This window comes from Dermacentor andersoni, chromosome 2 (assembly GCF_023375885.2).
Source record: "Dermacentor andersoni chromosome 2, qqDerAnde1_hic_scaffold, whole genome shotgun sequence".
In the NCBI taxonomy this organism is placed as follows: Eukaryota; Metazoa; Arthropoda; class Arachnida; order Ixodida; family Ixodidae; genus Dermacentor; species Dermacentor andersoni.
In genome coordinates, this window is record NC_092815.1 from 204,082,255 (window position 1) to 204,104,197 (window position 21,943).

General features: G+C 46.3%; 1 protein-coding gene across 2 annotated transcripts in view; it reads left to right on the forward strand.

The window, feature by feature from the left end:
- Positions 1-716: 716 nt before the first annotated feature.
- LOC126540221 (ATPase WRNIP1-like) overlaps positions 717-21,943 on the forward strand; it is a 79,231-nt gene continuing 58,004 nt past the window's right edge. The window contains exons 1-2 of one of the 2 annotated variants that reach the window (XM_050187015.2): positions 717-870; positions 2,553-2,768. In XM_050187015.2, the coding sequence (XP_050042972.1) occupies positions 769-870; positions 2,553-2,768 (318 nt within the window). In that variant the 5' untranslated portion in view covers positions 717-768. Of the gene's footprint in view, positions 871-1,645; positions 1,834-2,552; positions 2,769-21,943 lie in introns of those variants that run through there. The other variant, XM_055075883.2, reaches the window with a different exon arrangement.

Below are 21,943 nucleotides of genomic sequence, written 5' to 3' on the forward strand. Positions count from 1 at the left end.
ATAGGGAGAAATAAATGATTTGGTCTGGATTTGGCGCCAGATTGGACTCTGATGGGCGGTAAGGGATTGGTGAGGAGGAGGTTAATCTCGTCTACCATCCCTGTAATTCGTTGTAATCTGGTGGTAGGTGTAGATCCCCTCTCCTGGTTTTTCGATGGGGTTGGGTGAGTGGTCGTCCAGGGTCCAGAGGGAAAGACCTCGGACATGCACATTAACGCGCTCGTTCCCGGGGACACACTCATGCCCAGGTACACACGTGATAGTCACCTGTTGGGGACTGAGGGTCATTGGTTAACTGTAGGAATCATTCGGGAGATAGTGGCCGAATACTGCACCAGGAAGACCAATTCTTGTTTTAGTGAGGGAGCGTCTTTGTTGAAGCTTAGTTGGCATTCCTAATTTGTTTGTACCTGGATTAGTATAGCCCCACTCGCTCTCGGCAACTTTTGCCGGTGTCAGGCGTCACATCGAGCTTGCAGATGTTATGCCGTACCTAGCAGACGCACGCCGTACGTAGCAGACGACCGCTATTTCCCGCGTGCTAACCGAGCTTTTCTTGGGCAACGTTGCTTGGGCGTGTGATGGGGACCCCACGCGTACTGCTACTACAATACTGGGAAAATGAACCACAAACAAAGAAAAAGTTTTGATTGTAAACCAGGGATTTATAAAATAAATCTGATTATAGAGATATCTGGTCGTGTAGGTTAGCAACATTGGCTGTCAAAACATGTCTGCTGTTGTTTCTGTCAAAAGTCCACGTGTGTGATGTTTTCCTCAAGGCAAACGCCACATAAGCGAGCCAGACATGAAGATAGCGTGGAAAAAAGACAGACTTATCCTATCTTCTCGTCTACCAGTTCCTCGAAGGTGAGCGCACGTAGACTATGCTTTCGTGATCGCCTCTTTTTCAAACGCATGCTATAGCGCAACTTTGGCGGTCCCTTCAAAAGTCAACCGCTCGGTTCCAAATGCTGTTGCTGTCTCAAAGATATGTCATTGCAAAACTTACGTCCCTGATTAAAGCGATTAACATTGCGTTTTCTTTGTGTGCATTGTCGGCATTAGCAAATTACACAAAAGAAAGCAAGACTTTCTTTGAAAACGGCAACTTCTGACCTGACCTTCCGCTGCCGTTATTCCTACCGTCTCGCTGCGCGTTGTCATTGGCTACAAGATAACAAAGATAACCTGCTTTGGCAAGGAGGATTAGGAAATCAAAACCAGGTCATTGATCTTGTACTTCGGAATTCGCGAACTTCATTTAGGTTGTTTCCCATTGCCTAGAAAGTGTTTTGCCGCATTCCTGTAGCTTCTTGTTCTATATCGACATGTTTGCACAGCGCAAAAGACGAGGTCTTAAGGAAGAACGCAACGCAGGCGCTGACTTCAACTGACCTTTCTTTGGAATATCGTCAGAACTATATACATGAGCAAAAGTAATGAAAAAAAAAAACAACTTTTGCATTAAGTCACACGTGAACTCCTATATTGCATTACAGCCAGATACTTGATTTCGTTTTTTGTGAGGGCAATAGACGGCATGCTGATGTAAAGGTCGCCCAGCCGCTGTATCTTGTCAGCCTCTATGATTTCACGTGTAAGCTGTTCTCAGTGTTTGGAAATTATGACGCAGTTTTCAAAGTTAGGGTCACAATGGCAGTATCTGCAGTGAATGCCAAGGTGACCTTGCACGGTGGTATAAACATTGTACAAATGCTCCTTCAATTGCTCATTTAAACACCTGCCTGTTCGGCCAACGTATTTCTTTCCGCAAGTCAAGGGAATCATGTAAACCACACCCACGGCGCATGCTCCAAACCGCGTCCTATGGTTAGTATTGCAAATATTTCGTTGTGTGGCATGAGCATTCACACGCCTACAGAGCATTGATAATTTTTGGGGGGCACAAAATCAACTTTAACATCTACTTTACTGCCTATCTTCTTCAAGCAGTGCGAAATCGTGTGCTAGTAAGGGAACACCGCGACTGGCTTGTCTCTGGCAGCGCTGTGAGCTGGTGCTTTGTCTCCCAGCTTGATATTCTTTAATATCTTTTCTGCGACAGAAACTAACAATAGGTCGGGGTACCCAGCATATGTTAGGCGGGAGGCCAGCGCTTGGAGACTGCGTGTTAAAGAGTGGAAGCTAGACTTGTTTAGGGCATTTGTGAAGCGAAGATTTACAATGCCCCATTTAACCAGCTTAGAATGGGCCAACAGATAAGATAAGAGTGGCTTGTTCCCTCTGGGCTCGTACATCCAGCACAAGTGATCTCTAGAGATACTAAGTGGCAAATCTAAAATTTAGATTTGTGACTTAATTTAAAGTTTCGATTTGTGACTTAATCTAAAATTTAGATTAAGTCTAAATTTTAATTTAGTCTCCAAGCGCAGGCCTCCCGTCTATGCATGCTCCCCCCCCTCCATTTCTCTTTCTCCTGGTTGTGTCGATGTGATTTATGAATTTTGAGATTCACAGGATGGCAGGTATTCATTTGTGCTTCCAACTAATGCATCCGCCTAATACTGATGGGCCACACTTTTGTTCAGCAAACCACCATTGCACCCGCCACGCCTGCCGAGCCTCCAGTTGAGCCCAAAGTGACACCCGAGTTCAAGCCCCTAGCAGAGCAGATGCGGCCATCTTGCCTGGACGAGTTTGTGGGCCAGAGCAGTGTGCTGGGTGACCGCAGCCTTCTGCGGCAGCTCATCTGCAGTAACCGCATCCCCTCCATGATCCTCTGGGGACCACCAGGCTGTGGAAAGGTTGGCACCATGCGCAACGCTAGTAATAGCAGTGGTAGTAATTTGTTCGTTCATACTGAAATCAACTAGCATCACAATGTGGGCTTGTTGGTACATTGTCTTGGAATGCTGGTGTAGCATGAGGAATATTGTGAACACACAAGAGAATGTGAACATGTAGGTATGGTGCTGTGCCTGTTTGTGCATGTTCTCTTCTGTGTCCGTGCATGTTGCTTGCACTACACTGGTATAAATTAAAACATATGGACAAGTGGAGAGAGGAAAGGCAACGGGCATCATAACTGTGTCATTTATTCAGTGCGACCGGAACTATCTTGTGGCTCGGAAAAAAAAAGAATACAGGGTGAAGCAGCAGAGAAAGAGGAACATTGCAATAAAAGAGGCATTGCCAAGAAAATAGGAGGACGTAAGTCAGAGCAACGCTACATAACTATACGTACAGAAAAAGTTCAAGAAGAAATAAAATGAGGAAACAAACAGTCATGTAGACAACTCTCCCCCTGCCATGAATTACGTGCATGCAGATACACAGAGATAGATGCGTATGCGATAACACTATTTATTCATTTAGTTTCTTACCCACAGCTCCATTGCAGGGGGGGTGGCAGCATTACAGACAGCAAAGTTAAATGATAGCAGTACATACAAAACAATCAATACATATAAACAATAAAAAAAAAACAATGTTAATCGATTAGAATAGTGACACACATTCCCAAAGTAATAAAAAAAATTCAGGAAGCACTAGGAACATTAGTAAAAACAAAAATGGCAACAATAACAAGGACACTATTCAAATATAGACAGCTGTCTCTACACATATCGGATGAAAAGCCTCAGCCACTGTGCTCTGCGTTCACCCCCTGAGCATTGTTATGCACAACACTCAACACGAGGCCCATCTCCTCCAGGAAGCTACCGGGCTGGTGGGGGCTCTTCCACGCGACTGTGCAGCGTTCTCACGGAAGAGTAGTGCGAGCTCAGCGAGGCCTATGTTCCTGCTGGTAGAAAATAGCTTGTGGCACATAGGATTGTACATGCAGAGCAGTTATAGAAGAGAGCATAGCATTGTAGTCGTCAGCCATGGTGCAGTGTGTTGTGGTCAAAGTCATAAGTGTCAGATATGGGGAGGGGGGAGTGCTCTTGCCCACCCCTTCCCCTCCCCCCAACTTGTCAACTTGTCAACTACCTAAAGAAGTTCAGTGCAGTGCCGTGTGTCATCGGCGCAACTCCTTTCTGCAAAGGGTCCTTCAGAGTAGCAAAAGGGGTTTACTGGAAAGGACTTTAGTTTTGCCCGTGTGTCAGGGGTATTACCTGTCAAAAACGGTTCTCGGAGAGAGTGCGAGGAAAGGGGAAAAAAACATGCAGTATTTATTTACTTTGCGTGACAAACGTATTACTTTCGTTTGATGCCGTGGCGGCCCAGCAGCGACGACATCAGCCTCAAACTTGCTGAAGCTGTGAGCCAGCTTTTCAGCTTTTTGGCAAACACTCGCACGGCAGATTCCTCGTTGGTGTTGCATATTCTCCGTGTACAGGCGCTGTAGCGTTGCACAAGTCGCGGGGCACCTTTTCATTGCGGGGTGCTGTTCTCGTCACGACGATTGCATTCATGAGGCTAACGTAACGTGCAGATTCTGCCACTGTCTGGCCTGAATCACCCATGCTGTCGATTTCCATTTCGTCCTTATCATTGTCACTAGGCAACACTTCGGCAACAACAGAGGCAACGATGGCGAAAAGTCGGACCTTTTAGCCGACATCTCTTTGCAGTCACAGCAGCGCTGCCAAGCAACTTCTTCGCATTCCAAATGCTACACACCGTAGTCAACAGTAAACCCATGTCGCGTGCCAGTGTCAACTTTTCGTGTCACGTTCGATAGCACGGCATGATAGTTTCGGCATGACGCGAGCCCCCGCTTGCACGACGCCACAACACGCACAAACGCACAGGGAGCTTGGAGGCCATCGTGCCGATCTCTGAGGCTTGTTGTTTTGCCAGGCTGCTTGATGGAGACAACGCACCGGTGTGTTTGCACGACGAAATGTGGAAACACTACGTGTTAACCGATACATACGCAATAAGCTGGTACGGTTTATGTGGATACAAAACACATTATGTTCAATGGCCGCTGAGTCGGGGATTTGACTTTACTACTTTTAAAACGAAACTACTGTTCAGGCGGGCACGGTTTAACGAGGTTTTACTGTATAGGCATTCCAGCAAAAAGGCGGCAACCCTTGTTCTGGTCAGGCTACGTGACCCTTTGAAGAAAAGACCAAACTATTCGAACGTGCTAGGCTGGAGTCATAAACGAGAAAAAAACTGCAACATGTGCTGGGAATTAAGAGTACCGAGCGCCATAGAGTCCCCCTGTCCAGACCGATATGGGTGACAACACCCGATAAAAATAATAATAATAATAAAATGGCACGTGCAAATGATTTGTCTACTTTGCATGGAAGCTTTGTCGAGAACAATGAAAGGAAAAGTGTGGCACAGTGATAGACATTGCAAATTGGCAGCGCGTGCTGTCTGCTAGGAAAAGGGGTCTGCTGGGAAAACAAGTTGTGGGGCTTGTGCGACAACCGTGCGCCACATTTTGTACAAAATTGCTGTCCTGTCGACAGGTTTTGATGCTGAAATGTCACACTCGCATACGCTCTCCTTCCAAGAGAATGCACCGCAACGCAAGACAGCGCCCCGTCAACACCACAAAAGACGAAAAGAGCCTGCAGGCTGCACTCGTGAACGACTATAAGCATATTGTGGAATGCAAGAAAACGGATGTCGCGTTGTTGACCAAGAAGAATGAGACATCGAAAGAGATAGCAAAACAATATAATGCCAACCACGGGATTACGCGGTGTGATCACCTCCAACTGAAAAAATGTTGGAACAACCTGTAACAAAAGTGGAAAGAGGAAGCTGCGAAAGAAAAGCGAGAGCGCCACAAAACTGGTAAGCTCACATGTTCTGCATGACTGGCTCATTTGGGCTGCTTTTTTATTATGCTTGTATGCATGTTTTGTATTCGGTGGATGAGTCTGTGATAGTTCGATATGCTGAACATAAATACAGCCGTGAGCGCTAATAATTAGTGGTGGCATCTGTAGTCATTGGAGACGAGAAAATACGCTCGTAATCACGCTTTCCGCAAGGTGTGTTGTCTTATCGCGAAGATTGCACGTACGTGCAACCTGCGTTAAACATGAAAACAGTTGTCGAGCAGCCTCTTGCGCCAGAGGAACGCTAGGGATACTTGAACAGCACTTTCACTAAAGCAGCACACATGAGGGTGGGCAGGCGTGTTCTGCATGTTCCTTCGTTATTTTTATTATTATTTTTTTTTGTGTTGAGACAGTTCCGGTAAACCAGTTTACACTTAAACGATAAATATTGGGGGAGCACAACTCTTTGTTGAAGCAGCTTTTGAAAAGTGTCTCCATTTTGTGCTGAAACTACTTTATTTCTTGTTAGGAGGTGGACTGGCACCTTGGGCCATGGCCCCCGTCCACCATTTGGTGGGATCGATCGCTGGCCGCATATCAATGAGGGTAGAGAACTCTTTCGATTCAGATGGAACCGAATACCAGCCCCCCGTCAAAAGTCTACCTGTGATGAGGCTACTGCAGGCAATGGTCAATGGGCAAAATGAGCTGGACTTTGACTTTCTAGGTAGGGTGCTTTGCATGTGAAATGTACTAGCGTCATAAGAAAGGGATTTTCTTTGCTGTGGAATGTGGTTTCTGCATAGGCATGGAGCACTGTCTGCTGCATTTGCAATGGGAACTAAAACCCCAAGGTGACAGGAAACACTACTATACAGAGGCACTGTAAATACAGTTGTGTGACTGAAACTATAGAATCAGTGCATCGATGGTATGTGCAAAAGGGTGACCTACCTCAAGCTGTTTCTGTACTGGGCAGCATATTGGGCATGTCTGTTTTTTCAACCGACATGCATGTCATTGGTGTGAAGTTGTTTTGTAGCAGAAGGTAGGGAGTTAAGCTCTGGAGAGGTGGTAGTGAGTGGTAAAGAATGATGCATGGCTCAAGAGCTCAAGATCGTCAGAAGGATATAAGGAAAGACAGAGCGCTAACTTCCAACAACCTTTATCCAAAAAGAAAAAAAGAACAACGGTTAATATACATTTAAGCCACATCACGTGACATCAGAAATCACCTTTCCAGGAAGTCAGTCTCTTTATTAGTCAGAAGCAATGACGGAGTTTACACAGTCTTGGCCAAGACCTAAAATCATATTGGCTTCCACATTTTAACGTCTCGGCCAGTCACGATCCTTACAGACAACAGTACATGTGTCAAATGAAGGCTTGCATCCACAGCTTGTACAGTTAATCAACAGCCAACCATAACGAGCATTTTTCACATTATTTGCTTACGGCTACACCACCTTTCGTTTATTACAGATGATCAATGGGATGCTGCCAGCCTTGCTGAGCAATCACAGCCACCAGCAGGTACTGGAACAAATGAGGACACCTCCTCCTCTTCAGTCGTACAGCCCAATGCCGACGAAAATGCTACTGCAGAAGGCCACACCAACAGCTCTAATGCTTCTGGAGCTGCTGTCAGCTGCACTTAAGTTGCAGCAACTGCCACTGGTGATGCCTGCAGGACTCTAAGGGCGCAGATGGCCCTTTTGGAAAAGACGAACGCTGAAAATGATGTCTGTTCAGGGCTGCTGAGGGAGGAGTCTCTCTGTGAGCGCTTCACGAGGACCACGCCGCCATGCTGCAGGAATGAGCAGAAAAGAGGGCCTTTCAAAAGCAAGTTGAAGAGTTTGAGCTTATGAAGTGAAAAAATGAGCTCGAGAAACAAAAGCTGGACATTGAGATCCTTCAAATAGAAAAATAAATTAAAAAAGAACAGCTCCGCAGGTTGCAGTGTACTGTGACACCTGAAAAATAAAAGAATCTGTCAGCAAAAATGTGATGTGTTGAAAACACTCAACTGTACATTTACATGTGTACATTGTTCAAAAGTGCATGGCCTGTTGCAGCAGTCCTCAGAAGGTTTTGCATGCCTGTCGAGCAATCAATTGGATCACTGATAGGCACGGTGATCAGGCAGCACGTTTTGGAACAATCAAGATCAGGAAAAATGTGGTGCAGCTTCGAAAGCCACAGCAGCAACAGGGAATGGTGCTTAGAACGACAGAAAGCTGAGCTAGTTGGTAAGGATTCATTATGCAAAAAGGTGAGGCATGCAGACAGGACACAAGAGAAGAGAAGTGGACAACACGAACGCCGCCGCGTTCGTGCTGCACACCTCTGCACACCTCACCTTTTTGCATAGGGAATGGTGGCAGCAAATATTTCCTCAATTGCATTCACTTTCGGAAAGGTGAATACAGCATTCTCGAAGAATTTAATTAAAGCGATCGTACTAACAAGTGCAGCAGGTTGAACTTGACGATTTTAAAGGAAAAACAGCTCTGTAATGTGCAACTTGTTTGTGACTCAACAGCCTCGCAAGCCAAGAAGAAAATTAAACACATTCTAATTCTTGCAAAAAGAAAGATAGGATGTTGGTAGTAATCCACATAGCTGCACTTCGCAATCATGCTTGAGTTCAGATGCATGGCGCACAGCGGAGAAATCTGCAGTTTTTACCTAGGTGAAGCTCTTTAGACGAGCAGCTGCCGTGCTTGCATTCCTGAAAAGCTGTCAAGTGATCAACAGGGGGCAAGTGTAGTGTTCGCTTTGCCGCTGTCATGCTAGAGGGGCTTGGGGGAACTCTATGGACATGAGGCTCCGGCTCCTTCAGCAAACAGACCAAGTTTTGCAGTGCTGCACAGGCTGTTATAATGAGGACGTTTTCTGTCTTAAGCTGCAGCCCAGGCAAAGAAAACGGCGCTTCCAGATGCCGAATGCCCTTTCACCATTGTTGCGTGTCCTTATGTGGGCTTTCCTGTACATGTGTGTATAAAGGAATATTACACGTTACCCCATAAGCATTATGATTCGATGCCACACCCCAACAAAGTGGTCCATGCAATGTCACCAACATGTTACCGTATCTACTCGCATAATGATTGCACTTTTTTGTAAAAGAGATTGCTGCGAATTCAGAGGTACGATCATTACGCGAGTTAAATTTCTCGCGATAAGAAAGAATTTTTTCATCCCGCATTTGCTGTGGGATGACAACAGGTCAACAAACAGGCAGCTGCGGCTGTAACAGTGCGGGACACCAAAACAAAAGTGGCAGCCGGCGGAGCAAGCTGAACGTGCCAAACACGATTTTTTTTCTTTTTGTGAGTACATTACGCACATTGAAACAGTTTCTTCCGTATCAGTAATGAATAATATTGTTAATATCGGCAAGTCTGCGGCAATAACGTAGCCATGTCCACTTTGAGAGGGCAGAAACAGAGATGGGCATGCTTAGCTGCCAGTGACATAGAAACACATGGCGGGTATGCTGCGGAAACTGCGGCATTTGTCTTCACTACTATCCTAACACGGCATGTTTCCGCTAAGGGTGGGCGAATATCTTAGCTGTGTTACAAGTGTGGTGTATGAATAGGGCACACTTCTAACGTATCAATGTAAATGTGGCTACTATCGTTGCCGCTTGCAATTTTTTTCGTGCCCACAAGTGCAAAGGAGAAGAATCAAAAGACGCCTTTTTTCTTGTGTTGTTGACCACAACCATTATAAAGCCTACAAATAATAAAGCCAAGGCAAGTTCGGTTGTAGCTTTTTTTTTTTTCATGGAAGTGTGGAAAGTGATGAAAGGAATAAAATGGGGCATCTGCTTAAGAATGTTTGGTGCGTGCAGACCACCTGGTATGTTTTGAAGAATCGTTCGCATAGCATTCAACAGCATTCAAGAGAAGGTAAGCGCAGTCATCATTAGCTAGATTTGGCACACAACACATCGCTGCGGCAACTTCGGGGTGCGATCATTATACAGGAAAGAAAAATAATAGAATTTTGATGACAAAATTCAGGGGTGCAATCATTACAGGAGTGCGATCATTATGCAAGTAAATACGCTAACTTGCCTTTCTTGTGGTGTGTGTGCTGGGCCAGGGTCTGAGAGCGGTGTCAGCAACAATAGCTGACATGCATCTCCCAGCAACACTTCAGGCACCCTGCTCACCTCTAGAGCACCCGCAAGTGCGAATTTTAAAAATTTGGCTATCGTGCACTGAGCCTGGCCAGCTGGCAACAATGTCAAAAAATTGCACTTGTGGTCCGGTGATAGCCTGCATCAAACCAGCAACATACCAGTCAGTAAAGTAAAGGCGCATTTACTTCATAGGTTCGGGATAAACTACCCATGAGGTAGGCATGCATGTTGTTGCACTCAATCACTGTCAGTAAGAACCCGCATAAATGGACAAGTGTTGAAGCAGAAAAAGAAACTGTTACAACATCCTAGTGATGCACCTTATAAGAAACGAAGGTACATTCTAATACAATCGCTGAGTTTAAAATAAAATGACCGACCTTGAGCGCAACAAAACATGCGGAAAAGGTACAAGCTCCAGGCCCCTACATATTAGCTGCATTAATATTTAGTCTTATTTACTCTGCCAGCTCTCGATACAAGCAAGCTAATGAATGTACGTCCTGCAAGAATAATAAAAAGAAAAAAAATGCACGACACATGCAGTGCATGATATGCAGGCGAGCTAAACTGTTCAGAACATTTCAATCTTCATTGCTTACCTGAATGTACGTCCTGCAAGAATAATAAAAAGAAGAAAAAAATGCACGACACATGCAGTGCATGATATACAGGCGAGCTAAACTGTTCAGAACATTTCAATCTTCATTGCTTACCTGCACACCGATGGAGAAAAAGCCCTTGCAGTTACGGAAGACCTCCGCATCTTTACCACCAGGGCTTTTAATGCGCACGTGTGTGCAGTCAACACATCTGGTTATGCCAGGAAATTCAGCCACGTCATAAATGTCCCGCATCGCTTTGGGAAATCTCGCCGACTGCGGGAAGTGCAAAGTCATCTTTCCAACTGCATGGCGCACTGTTGACTGAGGAATGCGGACCAGATCCCCGGTGACTGTTTGAAACATGCCAGCGCTGTAATACCTCGGAACCATCAGCAACTGCAGCATGGGAGCCACAGGCTATCTATCCTCTGTTGCCCGCTTTCCTGGATAGGCAACATAGCGAGAAGCTGTCACATAGCATTCTTTGTGAATCTGTAGTGACCAAGGAATCGTTCATCATTGTACAGCTCCATCAGATTCCCTCGGTCACCTAGGGCGAGTCGTGGAATTTTAATGCTAGGGATGCGCTTCTGAAAATGCTGTGTCCGTGGCGTGGCAAGCAAACTCAAAAGCAGCTAACCTCCGCGCGACGTTCGTTCGGGAGGCTGCCACGATGGAATAACGCACGAAGTCAGTTTCAAGCTAGCCTAGGAACAGTCTTGAAACTTGAGCGCACTTAGAGCCACCCAAGTCGTCCACAAGTTGTTTGCAAGGTTGAGTACGATTTGAGACGAGTGGCGAAGCTGTTTTGAGACTGCCAGAAGTCAAGTTCAAGCCAAGGTAGATCTCTGCATTTGGGGGTTAGCTTCAGGAACTTTTCGTGAGAACTTGTTTAAAAAACTTCAGAGCCCTCTTACATTCTTTATCTGTTTCTGTTGCCTCTTTAGTGGTTATGTGTTATGTGAAGGCGTCAAATGGCCCATTGAGTAAAAAGCTGGCGGCGTCTGTAGCAGCTAAATGGTACTTAGAGTCCCATTGCAATGCCATGTCATGAGTGCGCCTCGACGGAGCTCTTATTGGTTGTGACCTCACAGCACGTGTGGGCCCCAATTGAGCAGAGCGGGCAAAAGGGAGCACCTGCTTCTCCAATAGTGCGCCACGTGTTGTGGGAGGTGAGAGCGCAGCGCCACAATGTGTTGCCTGATGGCCATTGCCGGGGAGGTGGCATGCGGTGTTGGCGCTGCAGGCTGCTGCTGCTGCTGCTTGTGTATCACTATGGTACATTACTTGCAGCGCAAAACTCGAAGGACCACTCAGCGGCATTTAATTGGACTTTAACGCTTTCTCATTCACAACTCATAAGAAGTGCTTAGGTGTCTTTGGATTTTTGAATATTACAAGGAGATTCTTTTTGTACAAAGAAATGAACCATGCATAAATAAATTTCCAATCTTTGAGCATTAGAATGGAGTGATTTATTTTTTGTGCCTCCCTCAATGGCACAGTTATGTCGGCTTCCACACTAACACGGCAGCACTGTCTCGGTCGCTTCCCCCAGGAAAATGGGAATGCCACGTCTTTGGTTAAAGCTGTCACATCTGTCACCTGTATTGCCAGTTCTAAGTCAGTTCTAGAAAAGTGTGTGAAAGTGTGATTTTCACCTGAATAGTTGCTTGGCAAATGTGAACAATAAAATAATGTTATACCCCGTATTCCCAAACGATCCTCAACTCCAAACTTTCCACTCCACCGAGTTGAGTACAGTGTCGGCCCTCAACTGCGGAAGATGCCACACTTCTCAAGAGTTGCTCATTCTGTCGAGGGGTGTCTACCAAACGGGAAAACCGGGGATTCTCAGGGATGTTGAGTAGTCTGGAAAAGCTCAGGGAAAACTCAGGGAATTTGTGCTTCTATCAGGGAAAATTATCTGTAATTTTATTGAAGGGTCGAAAGTCGTGGTAATGCTGGCCCAAGTAATAGACAGGAATCATAATGAATCGTCTTTGACGTCCTGTCGTCGGCTGGAGGAGATGGCAGTGTATTATCAACGACCGACTTTCCGGATTCCCGTTAATTTTGACGGCTTCGCGGCACCACCACGTACCCCATAGAGTCAGTGGATCAGAACGTTTGAAATTTTGGACGCGAGAACTCTTTGTCGTCCGATTTTCCGGACGTTCTGCCGTGACCGCAGGTGCGAAACGGCATTAATCAAAGCCACCACCGCTGCCATTTTGATTACCTCACCACCTCGAACTGGCGCTCTCGCACGCAGATCCACTGGCAGCCGTAGCCACCACTGTGGCAACGCTAGGCCTAGCTGCTTCGACGTTCGCTATGAAGCTTCTTGCCGTTGGGTGCCGTGTTTCTTAATGGAAGAATTCGCTGCTGTCAGCAATGGCACGGACTCTTCCATTGTGGTCCTCGCGATTGGCTTAGAAGCTTGAAAAACACGGTTCCCGTGCTTTCCAAGCCGGTTCCCTTAAGTCAGCTTCGCCTTCGTACAGAAATGTTACTTGGTGAAGCATACGAGAAAATATTGCAGTGAAGCAAAGCAAGCTGGGAAAAGGGGCTATTGCCACGGGATACAGTATGTATTCCTTAATTATACACGCATGCACCCAGTATTTCCTGTCACAGTGCGAGCACCGATATGCCTAATACTTGTACCGACAGGCCTTCAGAGCGTGTTCGAATGTGCCTGTGGCGGTTTGAGCCCTTAAGGGCAGTAAATGACATGCATTTATTTTTTCCAACTGGCTGATCTTTTTTTATGTTTTCGCGGCCCCCTAGGGAGTTCGAAAAATTGGACATGAACTGTGCAACTGACCAAGAAGATGCTTCAAATGGTCCGTGGGGTGAACAAGTGGCAGAAGGAAGACAAGAACAGAAAGGACCTGTGCATTGAGGAATGAACGGGAAAGCAAGCGTGTTGCCGCCGTTTTGAAGGAGCTTGAGCTCAAAAAACAAAGTTTTGGCTGATGCCGAGATGCAGGTGTCGCTCATCCAAACCAATATAAACTCTTTAAAGCAGTGAAACACAACACTGAGGGCTGAGAGTACGTCAGAACAGTTGAGGTTGACTTACGAGCTGTTGAGAGGGAATCCAAATTGTGACAAAGTTCGGGCCTCATACCACTGAGCTTGCTCTCAGTTGATAGAAATAGCTCATATTCGAAAATATTTGCTTCTGTATGTATCTCCTTTTTATTCGTATTTGAGAATGTCCGACTCGATATGCATTTTTTTAAAGACATATTATTTGCTGTGCATTTTACTAACCCTTCCCTTCTATTCTCTTTTCGAATAACATAAACACTATTCCTTAGTATTCAAATTGAATTAAGTCATTCTTTTTAAAAATATTTTTATATTGTTATGCGAAGGACGACTCAGTAAGACGAGCAACTATTTACAGATTATATTTACAACAGCGTTTGCAGCACTGCCCGGTTAGATTCACAGCGCGAGCCCAGTTCGTTCTTCCTCCTCTTTTCTCGAGTGATGGCGCCCATGCGCCTCATTCAAACAATCAAACACCACATGCATGTAGCATAATCCCCCAGCGGCAGAAGCGACGTCCCGGAGCGTCTAAATGTCATCACTGGGAGGGTGATACTGCTTCAGTCATGTAACGTGCACAATATCACTGGACTGGGAAGCAGATGGGGCGTCAGGGACGATATCGTAGGTGAGGGGTGTCACGGCACGAAGCACTCGGTATGGGTCTGTGTAACGAGACAGCAGTTTTTCTGACAGGCCAACCTGACGCGACGGAGACCATAGAAGCACCAAAGAACCAGGCGGGAAGTGCACATCTTGGTGTCACCGGTCATACAAACGCCTTTGACTCTCTTGGGATTTCAGAAGGCAGTCACGGGCAATTTTTCTTGCGTGGGCACGTGCATATTCACTGGTGCAAGTGCATATTCACTGGTCGGTGCCGTATGAACAGGGAGGGTTGTGTCGAGGGGCAGTGTTGGTTCTCGGCCGAACAAAAGGAAAAATGGGGAATAACCGGCTGTGTCGTGGCGCGAGGAATTATGAGCAAATGTGATAAACTGTAGAGTGAGGTGCCAGTCAGTGTGGTCTGAAGAGACATATTTCACGAGAATGTCTGTGAGAGTGCGATGAAGACGCTCCGTGAGGCCATTTGTTTGCTGATGGTATGACAAATAGCTTGTGCCTCGTGGCACAGGACTGCAGGATGTCTGCGATAACTTTTGATAGGAATCTCCGGCCACGGTCTGTGAGAAGTTGTTGCGGAGCTCCATGTAATAAAATTACGTTGCGTAGAACAACATCGGTGACATCTGTGGCGCAGCATGTAGGAAGGGCTCGAGTGATGGTGTAGCGCGTGGTGTAATCCGTGGCCACAGCGATCCACCTGTTCCCAGAGGTAGAAAGAGGGAAAGGGCCAAGTAAGTCCAAACCAACCCGAAAGAATGGTTCCGCAGGAATGCCGAGTGGTTGAAGGTACCCAGCAGGGAGTGTCGATGGTGTCTTGCGTCGCTGGCATTTCTCACACGCAACTACATATTGACACGTGTACTTATCTTTATCGGGCAACCACGTTTTGCCGCCTAACAAATGTTATCGCACAGTGCGGGACGCGCCTGCATGCATCCAAAGTTTCTGGAAAGTTATTGATGCTTCTATCCGCTGTCTGTTGTCGCCGAACCTTATGTTATCCGATTTCATCGCCTGACGCGAATGGTGTAGAACTTTGTGGAAGGCACGCGGGTCCCAACGATTAGTCTGGAACATTCGGCGATTGATGTATAAAAGCCGACGCGCTTGACCCGTTGATCAGATTTTCGACGATCACCGACCGTGTTCGCCGCTATCGTTGTGCTATAAGTGTAGCCTGTCTTGTGGGCACAGGTTCGCCCAATAAAAGTTAGTTTTGTCGTTCACAGCATTGCTACTGTGTTCTTCACAGTCACTACTACGGGACAATATCTTCGAACGAAGCGAGCAAGCCCTGGCCAAAAGTGTCGGCAGATGTGGTCGTAGGTACGTGACACACCTAGGTGACCGGCAGTGGGAGGTCGTGAAGTTCGTGGAGAAGAGCCCAGCAAAGGAGTTTAGGGATCACAAGGTGTAATGCAGAGCCGTCGGTGTGAACATTGTGGCGGTAGAGTATGACATCTTCAAGTGTGAATGAGCGAAGGGAACTGTCGGCAAGTGACGATTCCAGGCTGTCAATGAAGATACACAAGGATGGGTCATGGCGGAGCTCGCCGGCGACATGGAGCTGTGGAAAAACAGAGAACACAGGCGTCGGTGTCAGTATCAGACGTAGAGGTCGCGTCTTCGACTGGGTAGCGAGAGAGGCAATCTGCGTCCTGGTGTTGGTGTCCCGACGTGTTAGTCACTGTGTAGGGATATCCTTGTTGTCAGAGGGCCCAACAACCGAGCCGGCCAGTAGGATCCTTGAGCGACGAAAGCCAACAGAGCGCATGATGGTCTGTGATTACTGAGAAGGGCTTGCCATATAAATATGGGCAGAACTTTGAAATAGCCCTGACGAGAGCAAGACATTCGCGCTCGATAATCAAATAGTTGCACTCTGCAGTTGTCAGGAGCCAGCTAGCGTAGGCTATAACGTGGTTGTGTTTGTGTTTGTGTTGCGATAAGACGGCGCCAATTCCATAACCACTGGCTTCGGTTCAGACCTCTGTAGGTGCGGATGGGTCAAAGTGGGCCAAGACCGGTGGATTGGTGAGAATCGTGATAAGGCGTGAAAAATGTGGCAGCCTAAGGGGAACCCCCACATAAAAGGCACGTCTTTCTTCAGTAGTTCAGTGAGTGGTCGAGCGATTGCTGCGAAATCTTTCAAGAACTGTCGGAAATAAGAACAGAGCCCCACAAAACTCCAGACGTCTTTGACAGACTGAGGTACAGGAAAAGGCGTTACTGCCCAAACCTTCTCCGGGTCGGGTTGTACTCCGGAAGCATCGAGATGGCCTAGCACTAATCTGTCGGCGCCCGAATCGGCACTTTGATGAGTTTAATTGGAGCCCAGCCTTGCAGAAGTCGTCAAGAATAGCTGCGATGCACTCAAGGTGCGTCTGAAATGTAGGGGAAAACACAAGGACGTCCTCGAGGTCACAAAGGCAAGTTGACCATTTGAAACCTTGAAGCAGAAAGTTGATCATCCGTTCGAACGTGGCAGGGTCATTGCATAAACCGAACGGCATAACCTTGAATTGGTAGAGGGCATCTGGTGTGACGAAAGCGGTCTTTTCTTGGTCTTGCTCATAGACGGAAATCTGCCAATAACCAGATCGAAGGTCGATGGACGAGAAGTATTTGGCACCGTGCAGACAATCAAGAGTGTCGTCGATTCGTGGTAAAGGGTAAACGTCTTTTTTAGTAATTTGGTTTAGGTGGCGGTAATCGATGCAGAAACTCCACGTGCCATCTTTCTTTTTGACGAGCATGACCAGCGACACCCAAGGACTCGATGAGGGCTCAACAATGCCTCTGGTGAGCATCTTGTTTACTTCCTGCTGAATAACTTGCCGCTCTGCTCCTGTGGACACCCGATACGGTCAACGGGGAATGGGAACATTACCAGTGTTGATCCGATGCTTAAAGGGACACTAAAGGTTGCCATAAAGTCAAGTTAAAGGGATAAAGCAATTCTCTAGAACGTCTAAGGTGTCAACATAATCGCGAACAGAGCTTTAGTAATTGAGAAATTGAGGTAAATGCATGACACGATTTGAGACCCCCCAGCGACATTCTGGTACTAGCCCGATGACGAAGACACTCCTGATCATAATTTTTGTCACTAGTACTCTACTACTCGTATTAAAAAGATCATTTCATTAGATTATAAGACAGAAGAAAATGCTACTTGTCTACTTCTATTTGATTCTAAGAAAATGGAACTTTTCAACGTTAACCTTGAGTAGCATGGGTGGTCGAAAGGTTTCGTTTTCGCTCGACTCTGCGCGCTTGACTCTGCGCCGTGCGCGCTTTGGAGTTTCAGTTGTTTCGTTATTGCGTCGTGCCGCGCTGGTTCTGCTGGCTCGCGAAACTTGCATTTGGAACAAGCAGCGAGAATGCCATGTCCATGTGATGTCGTGGGATGCGCGACCGGTCCGCGGAACTTGGCCAAGGGCAGTTGCAGCGGCGAATCCAGCGTTACTTATCACTGTGTGCCAACAAGTGAACCTCTCTGTTGGAAGTGGTTAAGTGGCGTACCTTTGCCACAGTGCCCCTGCAGTGCCACAGCACTGCAGGGGGGGGGGGGGGGGAGGCAGGTTAGCATCAAAAAAGGCACTATTTGCGGTATAAACTGCGCACACGAAAAAAAAAAAATTAGAACTGGCAAATTTTTGCCGGGCTTGGAGAAGGTACATTGAATTTTATTAATGAGTAACGAATTAAACTTAAGTAGAATGCTTAAAGTTACTATCACTTCAAGAAAAGAGTGATCAGTCTCGCTCCGTGCGGTTCTCGACTCATGCGAACTGATCACCAGCACACAGCACAATATGTTCACCAGCATGTATAACTGCCGTCAGTCAGTCTTCCTTGGATAGCAGCTGCAGGCTCCTCGGGTTTTTCTGAGCAAATTGTGGGATGACACCAGTGATAAAGGCATTCTCGTGTTTAATTTCGTGTTCTCGGTGCACGCTCATCACACAGAGGCTGTCCAGCCTGTCATCTGTTATTGTTGAGCGTAACCAGGTTTTCCCTCTCCTCATTGCACTGAAGGAGCGTTCGACAGTGCAGGTGGTAATTGGCAAAGCCAGAGCTACTTCAGTGGTTTCTGCGACAGTGGGTAAGGATGTCCTGGCCTGGAGCAGAAGTTCAGAGTAAGTTATTTCAGAAGAGTCCCCAGTTTTGTTGCACCACATATCGTACCATGTGATGCCGTCTTCCTTGACACTTTTGATGCAGTAAAATCCTTAAAGTTCTTCAGCGAGAACAGCAAACTCAACACGTCTCAAATACTTCATTTTTGCTAGATGCAGCTGGAGAAGTATGAAGCTCTTCGCATTGCATCCAGAAAAGTGGCGAACCAAAGAAGCAGTGAGAGAGTCCAAGTAGGGCACACATATTGCCATGCGATAGTATTCCTCTGGCGACTGAATCCTGTAGTTCTTACGGTGGGTCTTACGAGAGTCTTGTCTTGGTACAAATATCAAGATGTTTAAGTGGTAGGCTGCCCCACTTGCCGTTTTCCTGATCTCAGAGAACTGCTCTCTTGAGTGTTATTCCAGTGGCATACCATCTCGTCTCACACAGCATTGGAATGTGGGACGCCAATTTCCTTCAGAGCATGCTCTCACAGAAGAAGTTTATGGTTTATTTGATTATCCTTATTGCGTTTTGAATTTCAGAGACCTTGTTCAAATTGTTAATCATGATATCCAGTTTGTGATTTGCACAGTGGAAAAATATTTCCTTTGGAAGCTATTTCTGTATTATTCATTTCATTCCAGCTTCTTTTTCAGCCATTCTAGAGCATCCATCATACCTCTGTCCAACGAGCTTTGAAAGAATGAGCCCGGCATCCGTCAAAAACTTAGATTGTACCGGCGATGTAAGCGGCCGCAGCTCAACAAATCCCATAAACTGTTCTCAAACGCAAACATTGGTTCCCACCTTGTCAATGAAGCGAATGCCTATAGACAACTGCTCTGTTCCTGCAATATCTGCAGTTTCGTCGCTAGAACGGAAAAAGCAAACACTGTGTTAGGTTCAGTTACTATTTGCTCTCTCAGGATGTCGCCACAGATTGTGGTGATCTCGTTCTGGACTCGGACAGAAGTGTATTTTGCATTGCCAGCAGAAGAAGCAAAATGTTCCTGAAGTCGAGTATCTACAGCTTCTACCCTTAAGTCAAGGAGATCATTGGAGACTCCACGGTCAGACTGCTTCCTGAAAATTGGCAAGGCATGCATTGCACCAAAGATAATAGTGGAAAGTATCAAAAGTAGTTTCTCACAGGAAGCAACTTGCTCATGCAGTGCTCTGTTCAGCTGCTGTACAAGGGGCAGCTGCCTCCTGTCACCACATCCATAAAGTTCTGCGAGGCTGCCACTGTCTCCTGATGCCATTGAGATTTTACGTGATCCCTTCATGCCTCGTGTGTGTGTTCTTTTTTTTGTATTTACAAGCGTGCACAATAATACTACCTTGAGTATCCCGGTGAACATTCAGAAGAAAAGTGACGCGGAAACGACAAAGGCTGCCTTTCGCTGTCGCAGAGTGCACAAGCCAAGGGGCGTACCGGCAGCCATTGGTAGCAAAAAGACCTCTTGTCAGGTGCTGCATTTTTACTACTTCAAACAGTATGGGATGCCTGTGTGTTTAGCTTTGCCTAGAAACTCTCCGAAGTCATATTCTTAAGACAAGTTATTTGCTTTCTTGCTATTGTCACCGCAATTTAATCCCAAGCAAGGAGAAAGGGAATCATCATGACTTACTACGTCACGGGAGCTCTCTGTTGGAGGAGTCCCTTTCATGGAGTCCAAAACTTCAGTTACTCTCCACTGATGAAAGTTTGCATCACTCTGGTCAAATGCTGCAATGTTGTCACATGGCACACTAGAAGATTCGGCCGGGCAGCTCAATAACACTCTCTCAGACACCCGCTTGAAAAACGTTGGATCTCCATCATTTGGGACTGCAGAAGGCAAAGCTGGCTGGGGAGTTCCGCGTGGTCGATAGCGTTGGAAAATATACGCACATTGATTGGAAAGACAAACACACACATTGAAAACACAAAAAGGCTATATTTACAGGGAAAATTAATTTACAAGCTAAAATACACGCTCACAACTTCATACACCTCACACGATCTTGCTGGCACACCTGCACTGCCGAGTAACCGCACACTGCTTGCCGCTCGTCGCTCTCTCATCCGCTGTCCTGTTTCTCAGCTCCGTTGACAGCTGGGCACTTGAAAACACCCAATCACACAAACACACACGAAGATGCGCACACGTGCAGGGGCTTACTTTCCAAGAAACCCGTATTATGATTCTACTTCGCGTGGCCGGCCGAAAAGACAGGTGGGTGTACATGAGAGGAATGTGCAGACCGGCCACATCTACGGGGTTGATGGATGAAGCTTCCGTCAACTCACGCCTGCATGTAAAGGGCGCACAAATTGGGTTCTCTGAATCAAGGGGCTTTTGAGTCGCAGAACTTCGTCATGGACTTCAATGTGCGGCGTTGACGTGTTGATCCGGTCGATCATGCTCTCCCCACGTAAGGTGTCCCGTGACTCAAACGACCATTTCCAGATGACAGTGCGGCTTTCTGGGCGTTTACATTGTTTACATTCATCTGAAGCACTTGACTCATTCTCATAGACAGAACACGAAGCAAGGCATGCAGTGTTGCGTAATAAACTCATACAGTAATAAAAAAAGCATATTTAATTAACTATCCTTTTTAGATAGATAACCGTGCACCAAACTTGCTTCCAGTTTCAGTTACTGGGGACCAAAATAACTATGTGGTACTATCTTAATCCCATTGAAATGGCTTGCATTATATGGGTGCTACTGGCCTCTCTGACTTTCAACGCAGTACAAGTTTTTGAGGAGCAGATTTATGGGTTTGGTTCGGGGGCTTGGGTGGTGGGGTGGACTGCATTTTGGCGAGGAGGGTCTACAAGGAGATATGATACTAAAGAAGGGTGTTACACTTTTCGTACTAAGTTAGTGGTTAACAAGTTTTCCTAGATTTAGCCAGTAGTTTATGCGAAAACTGAAGTTCTTGCGATAAGACTGCAAGAATATCTTTGAGTTCAGAAAAATATACGGATCCCACGCACTGTGGGAATCAATGTAAGTGAAGCTTTCTATGCTGTTTGTTTTCATTGATGATAATTAGCAATTAATTTGATGGTGAATGTGTAATTTCTTCAGAATTTAGTCCAATATGGGAGCGTGAGTTGATGTTAAACATTACCTCACGTGCACCAGTGCTGTTTGTCTGCATAGTGCACAGAACACACAGGGAGACATATTTGCTTGAGGCATTGTTGTGCACCATTGTTCACAATCTCTGAGAGGGTTGAACATTATTATTTCCTCACGTGGCACATTGCATCGTGGCAGAAGTGTTAAACTTTAATTATGGGGCTGCATGTGCCAAAACCACAATTGGATTATGAGGCAGGCTGTAGTGGCGAACTCTGGATTAATTTTGATACCCTGGTGTTCTTTAACGTGCACCTAAATCTCAGTAATCGACTATTTTCGTATTTCGCTTCCGTCGAAATCTGGCTGCTGCGGTGGGGATTGAACCTGCGTCGTCAACCAAGTGTTCATTTGATGTGTGTTTGCTTCCGTAGTGTCTCCTAGACCCTACAATGCTTTAATGCGGCTTTGCATCTGCACCCCCTGCGTCAGTTGTCCGCTTGACAACTTTGCATGGTGCTTATTTTTCAGAAATAGCAGTAGCGTACCATACCATAACTTCAGTTTGCC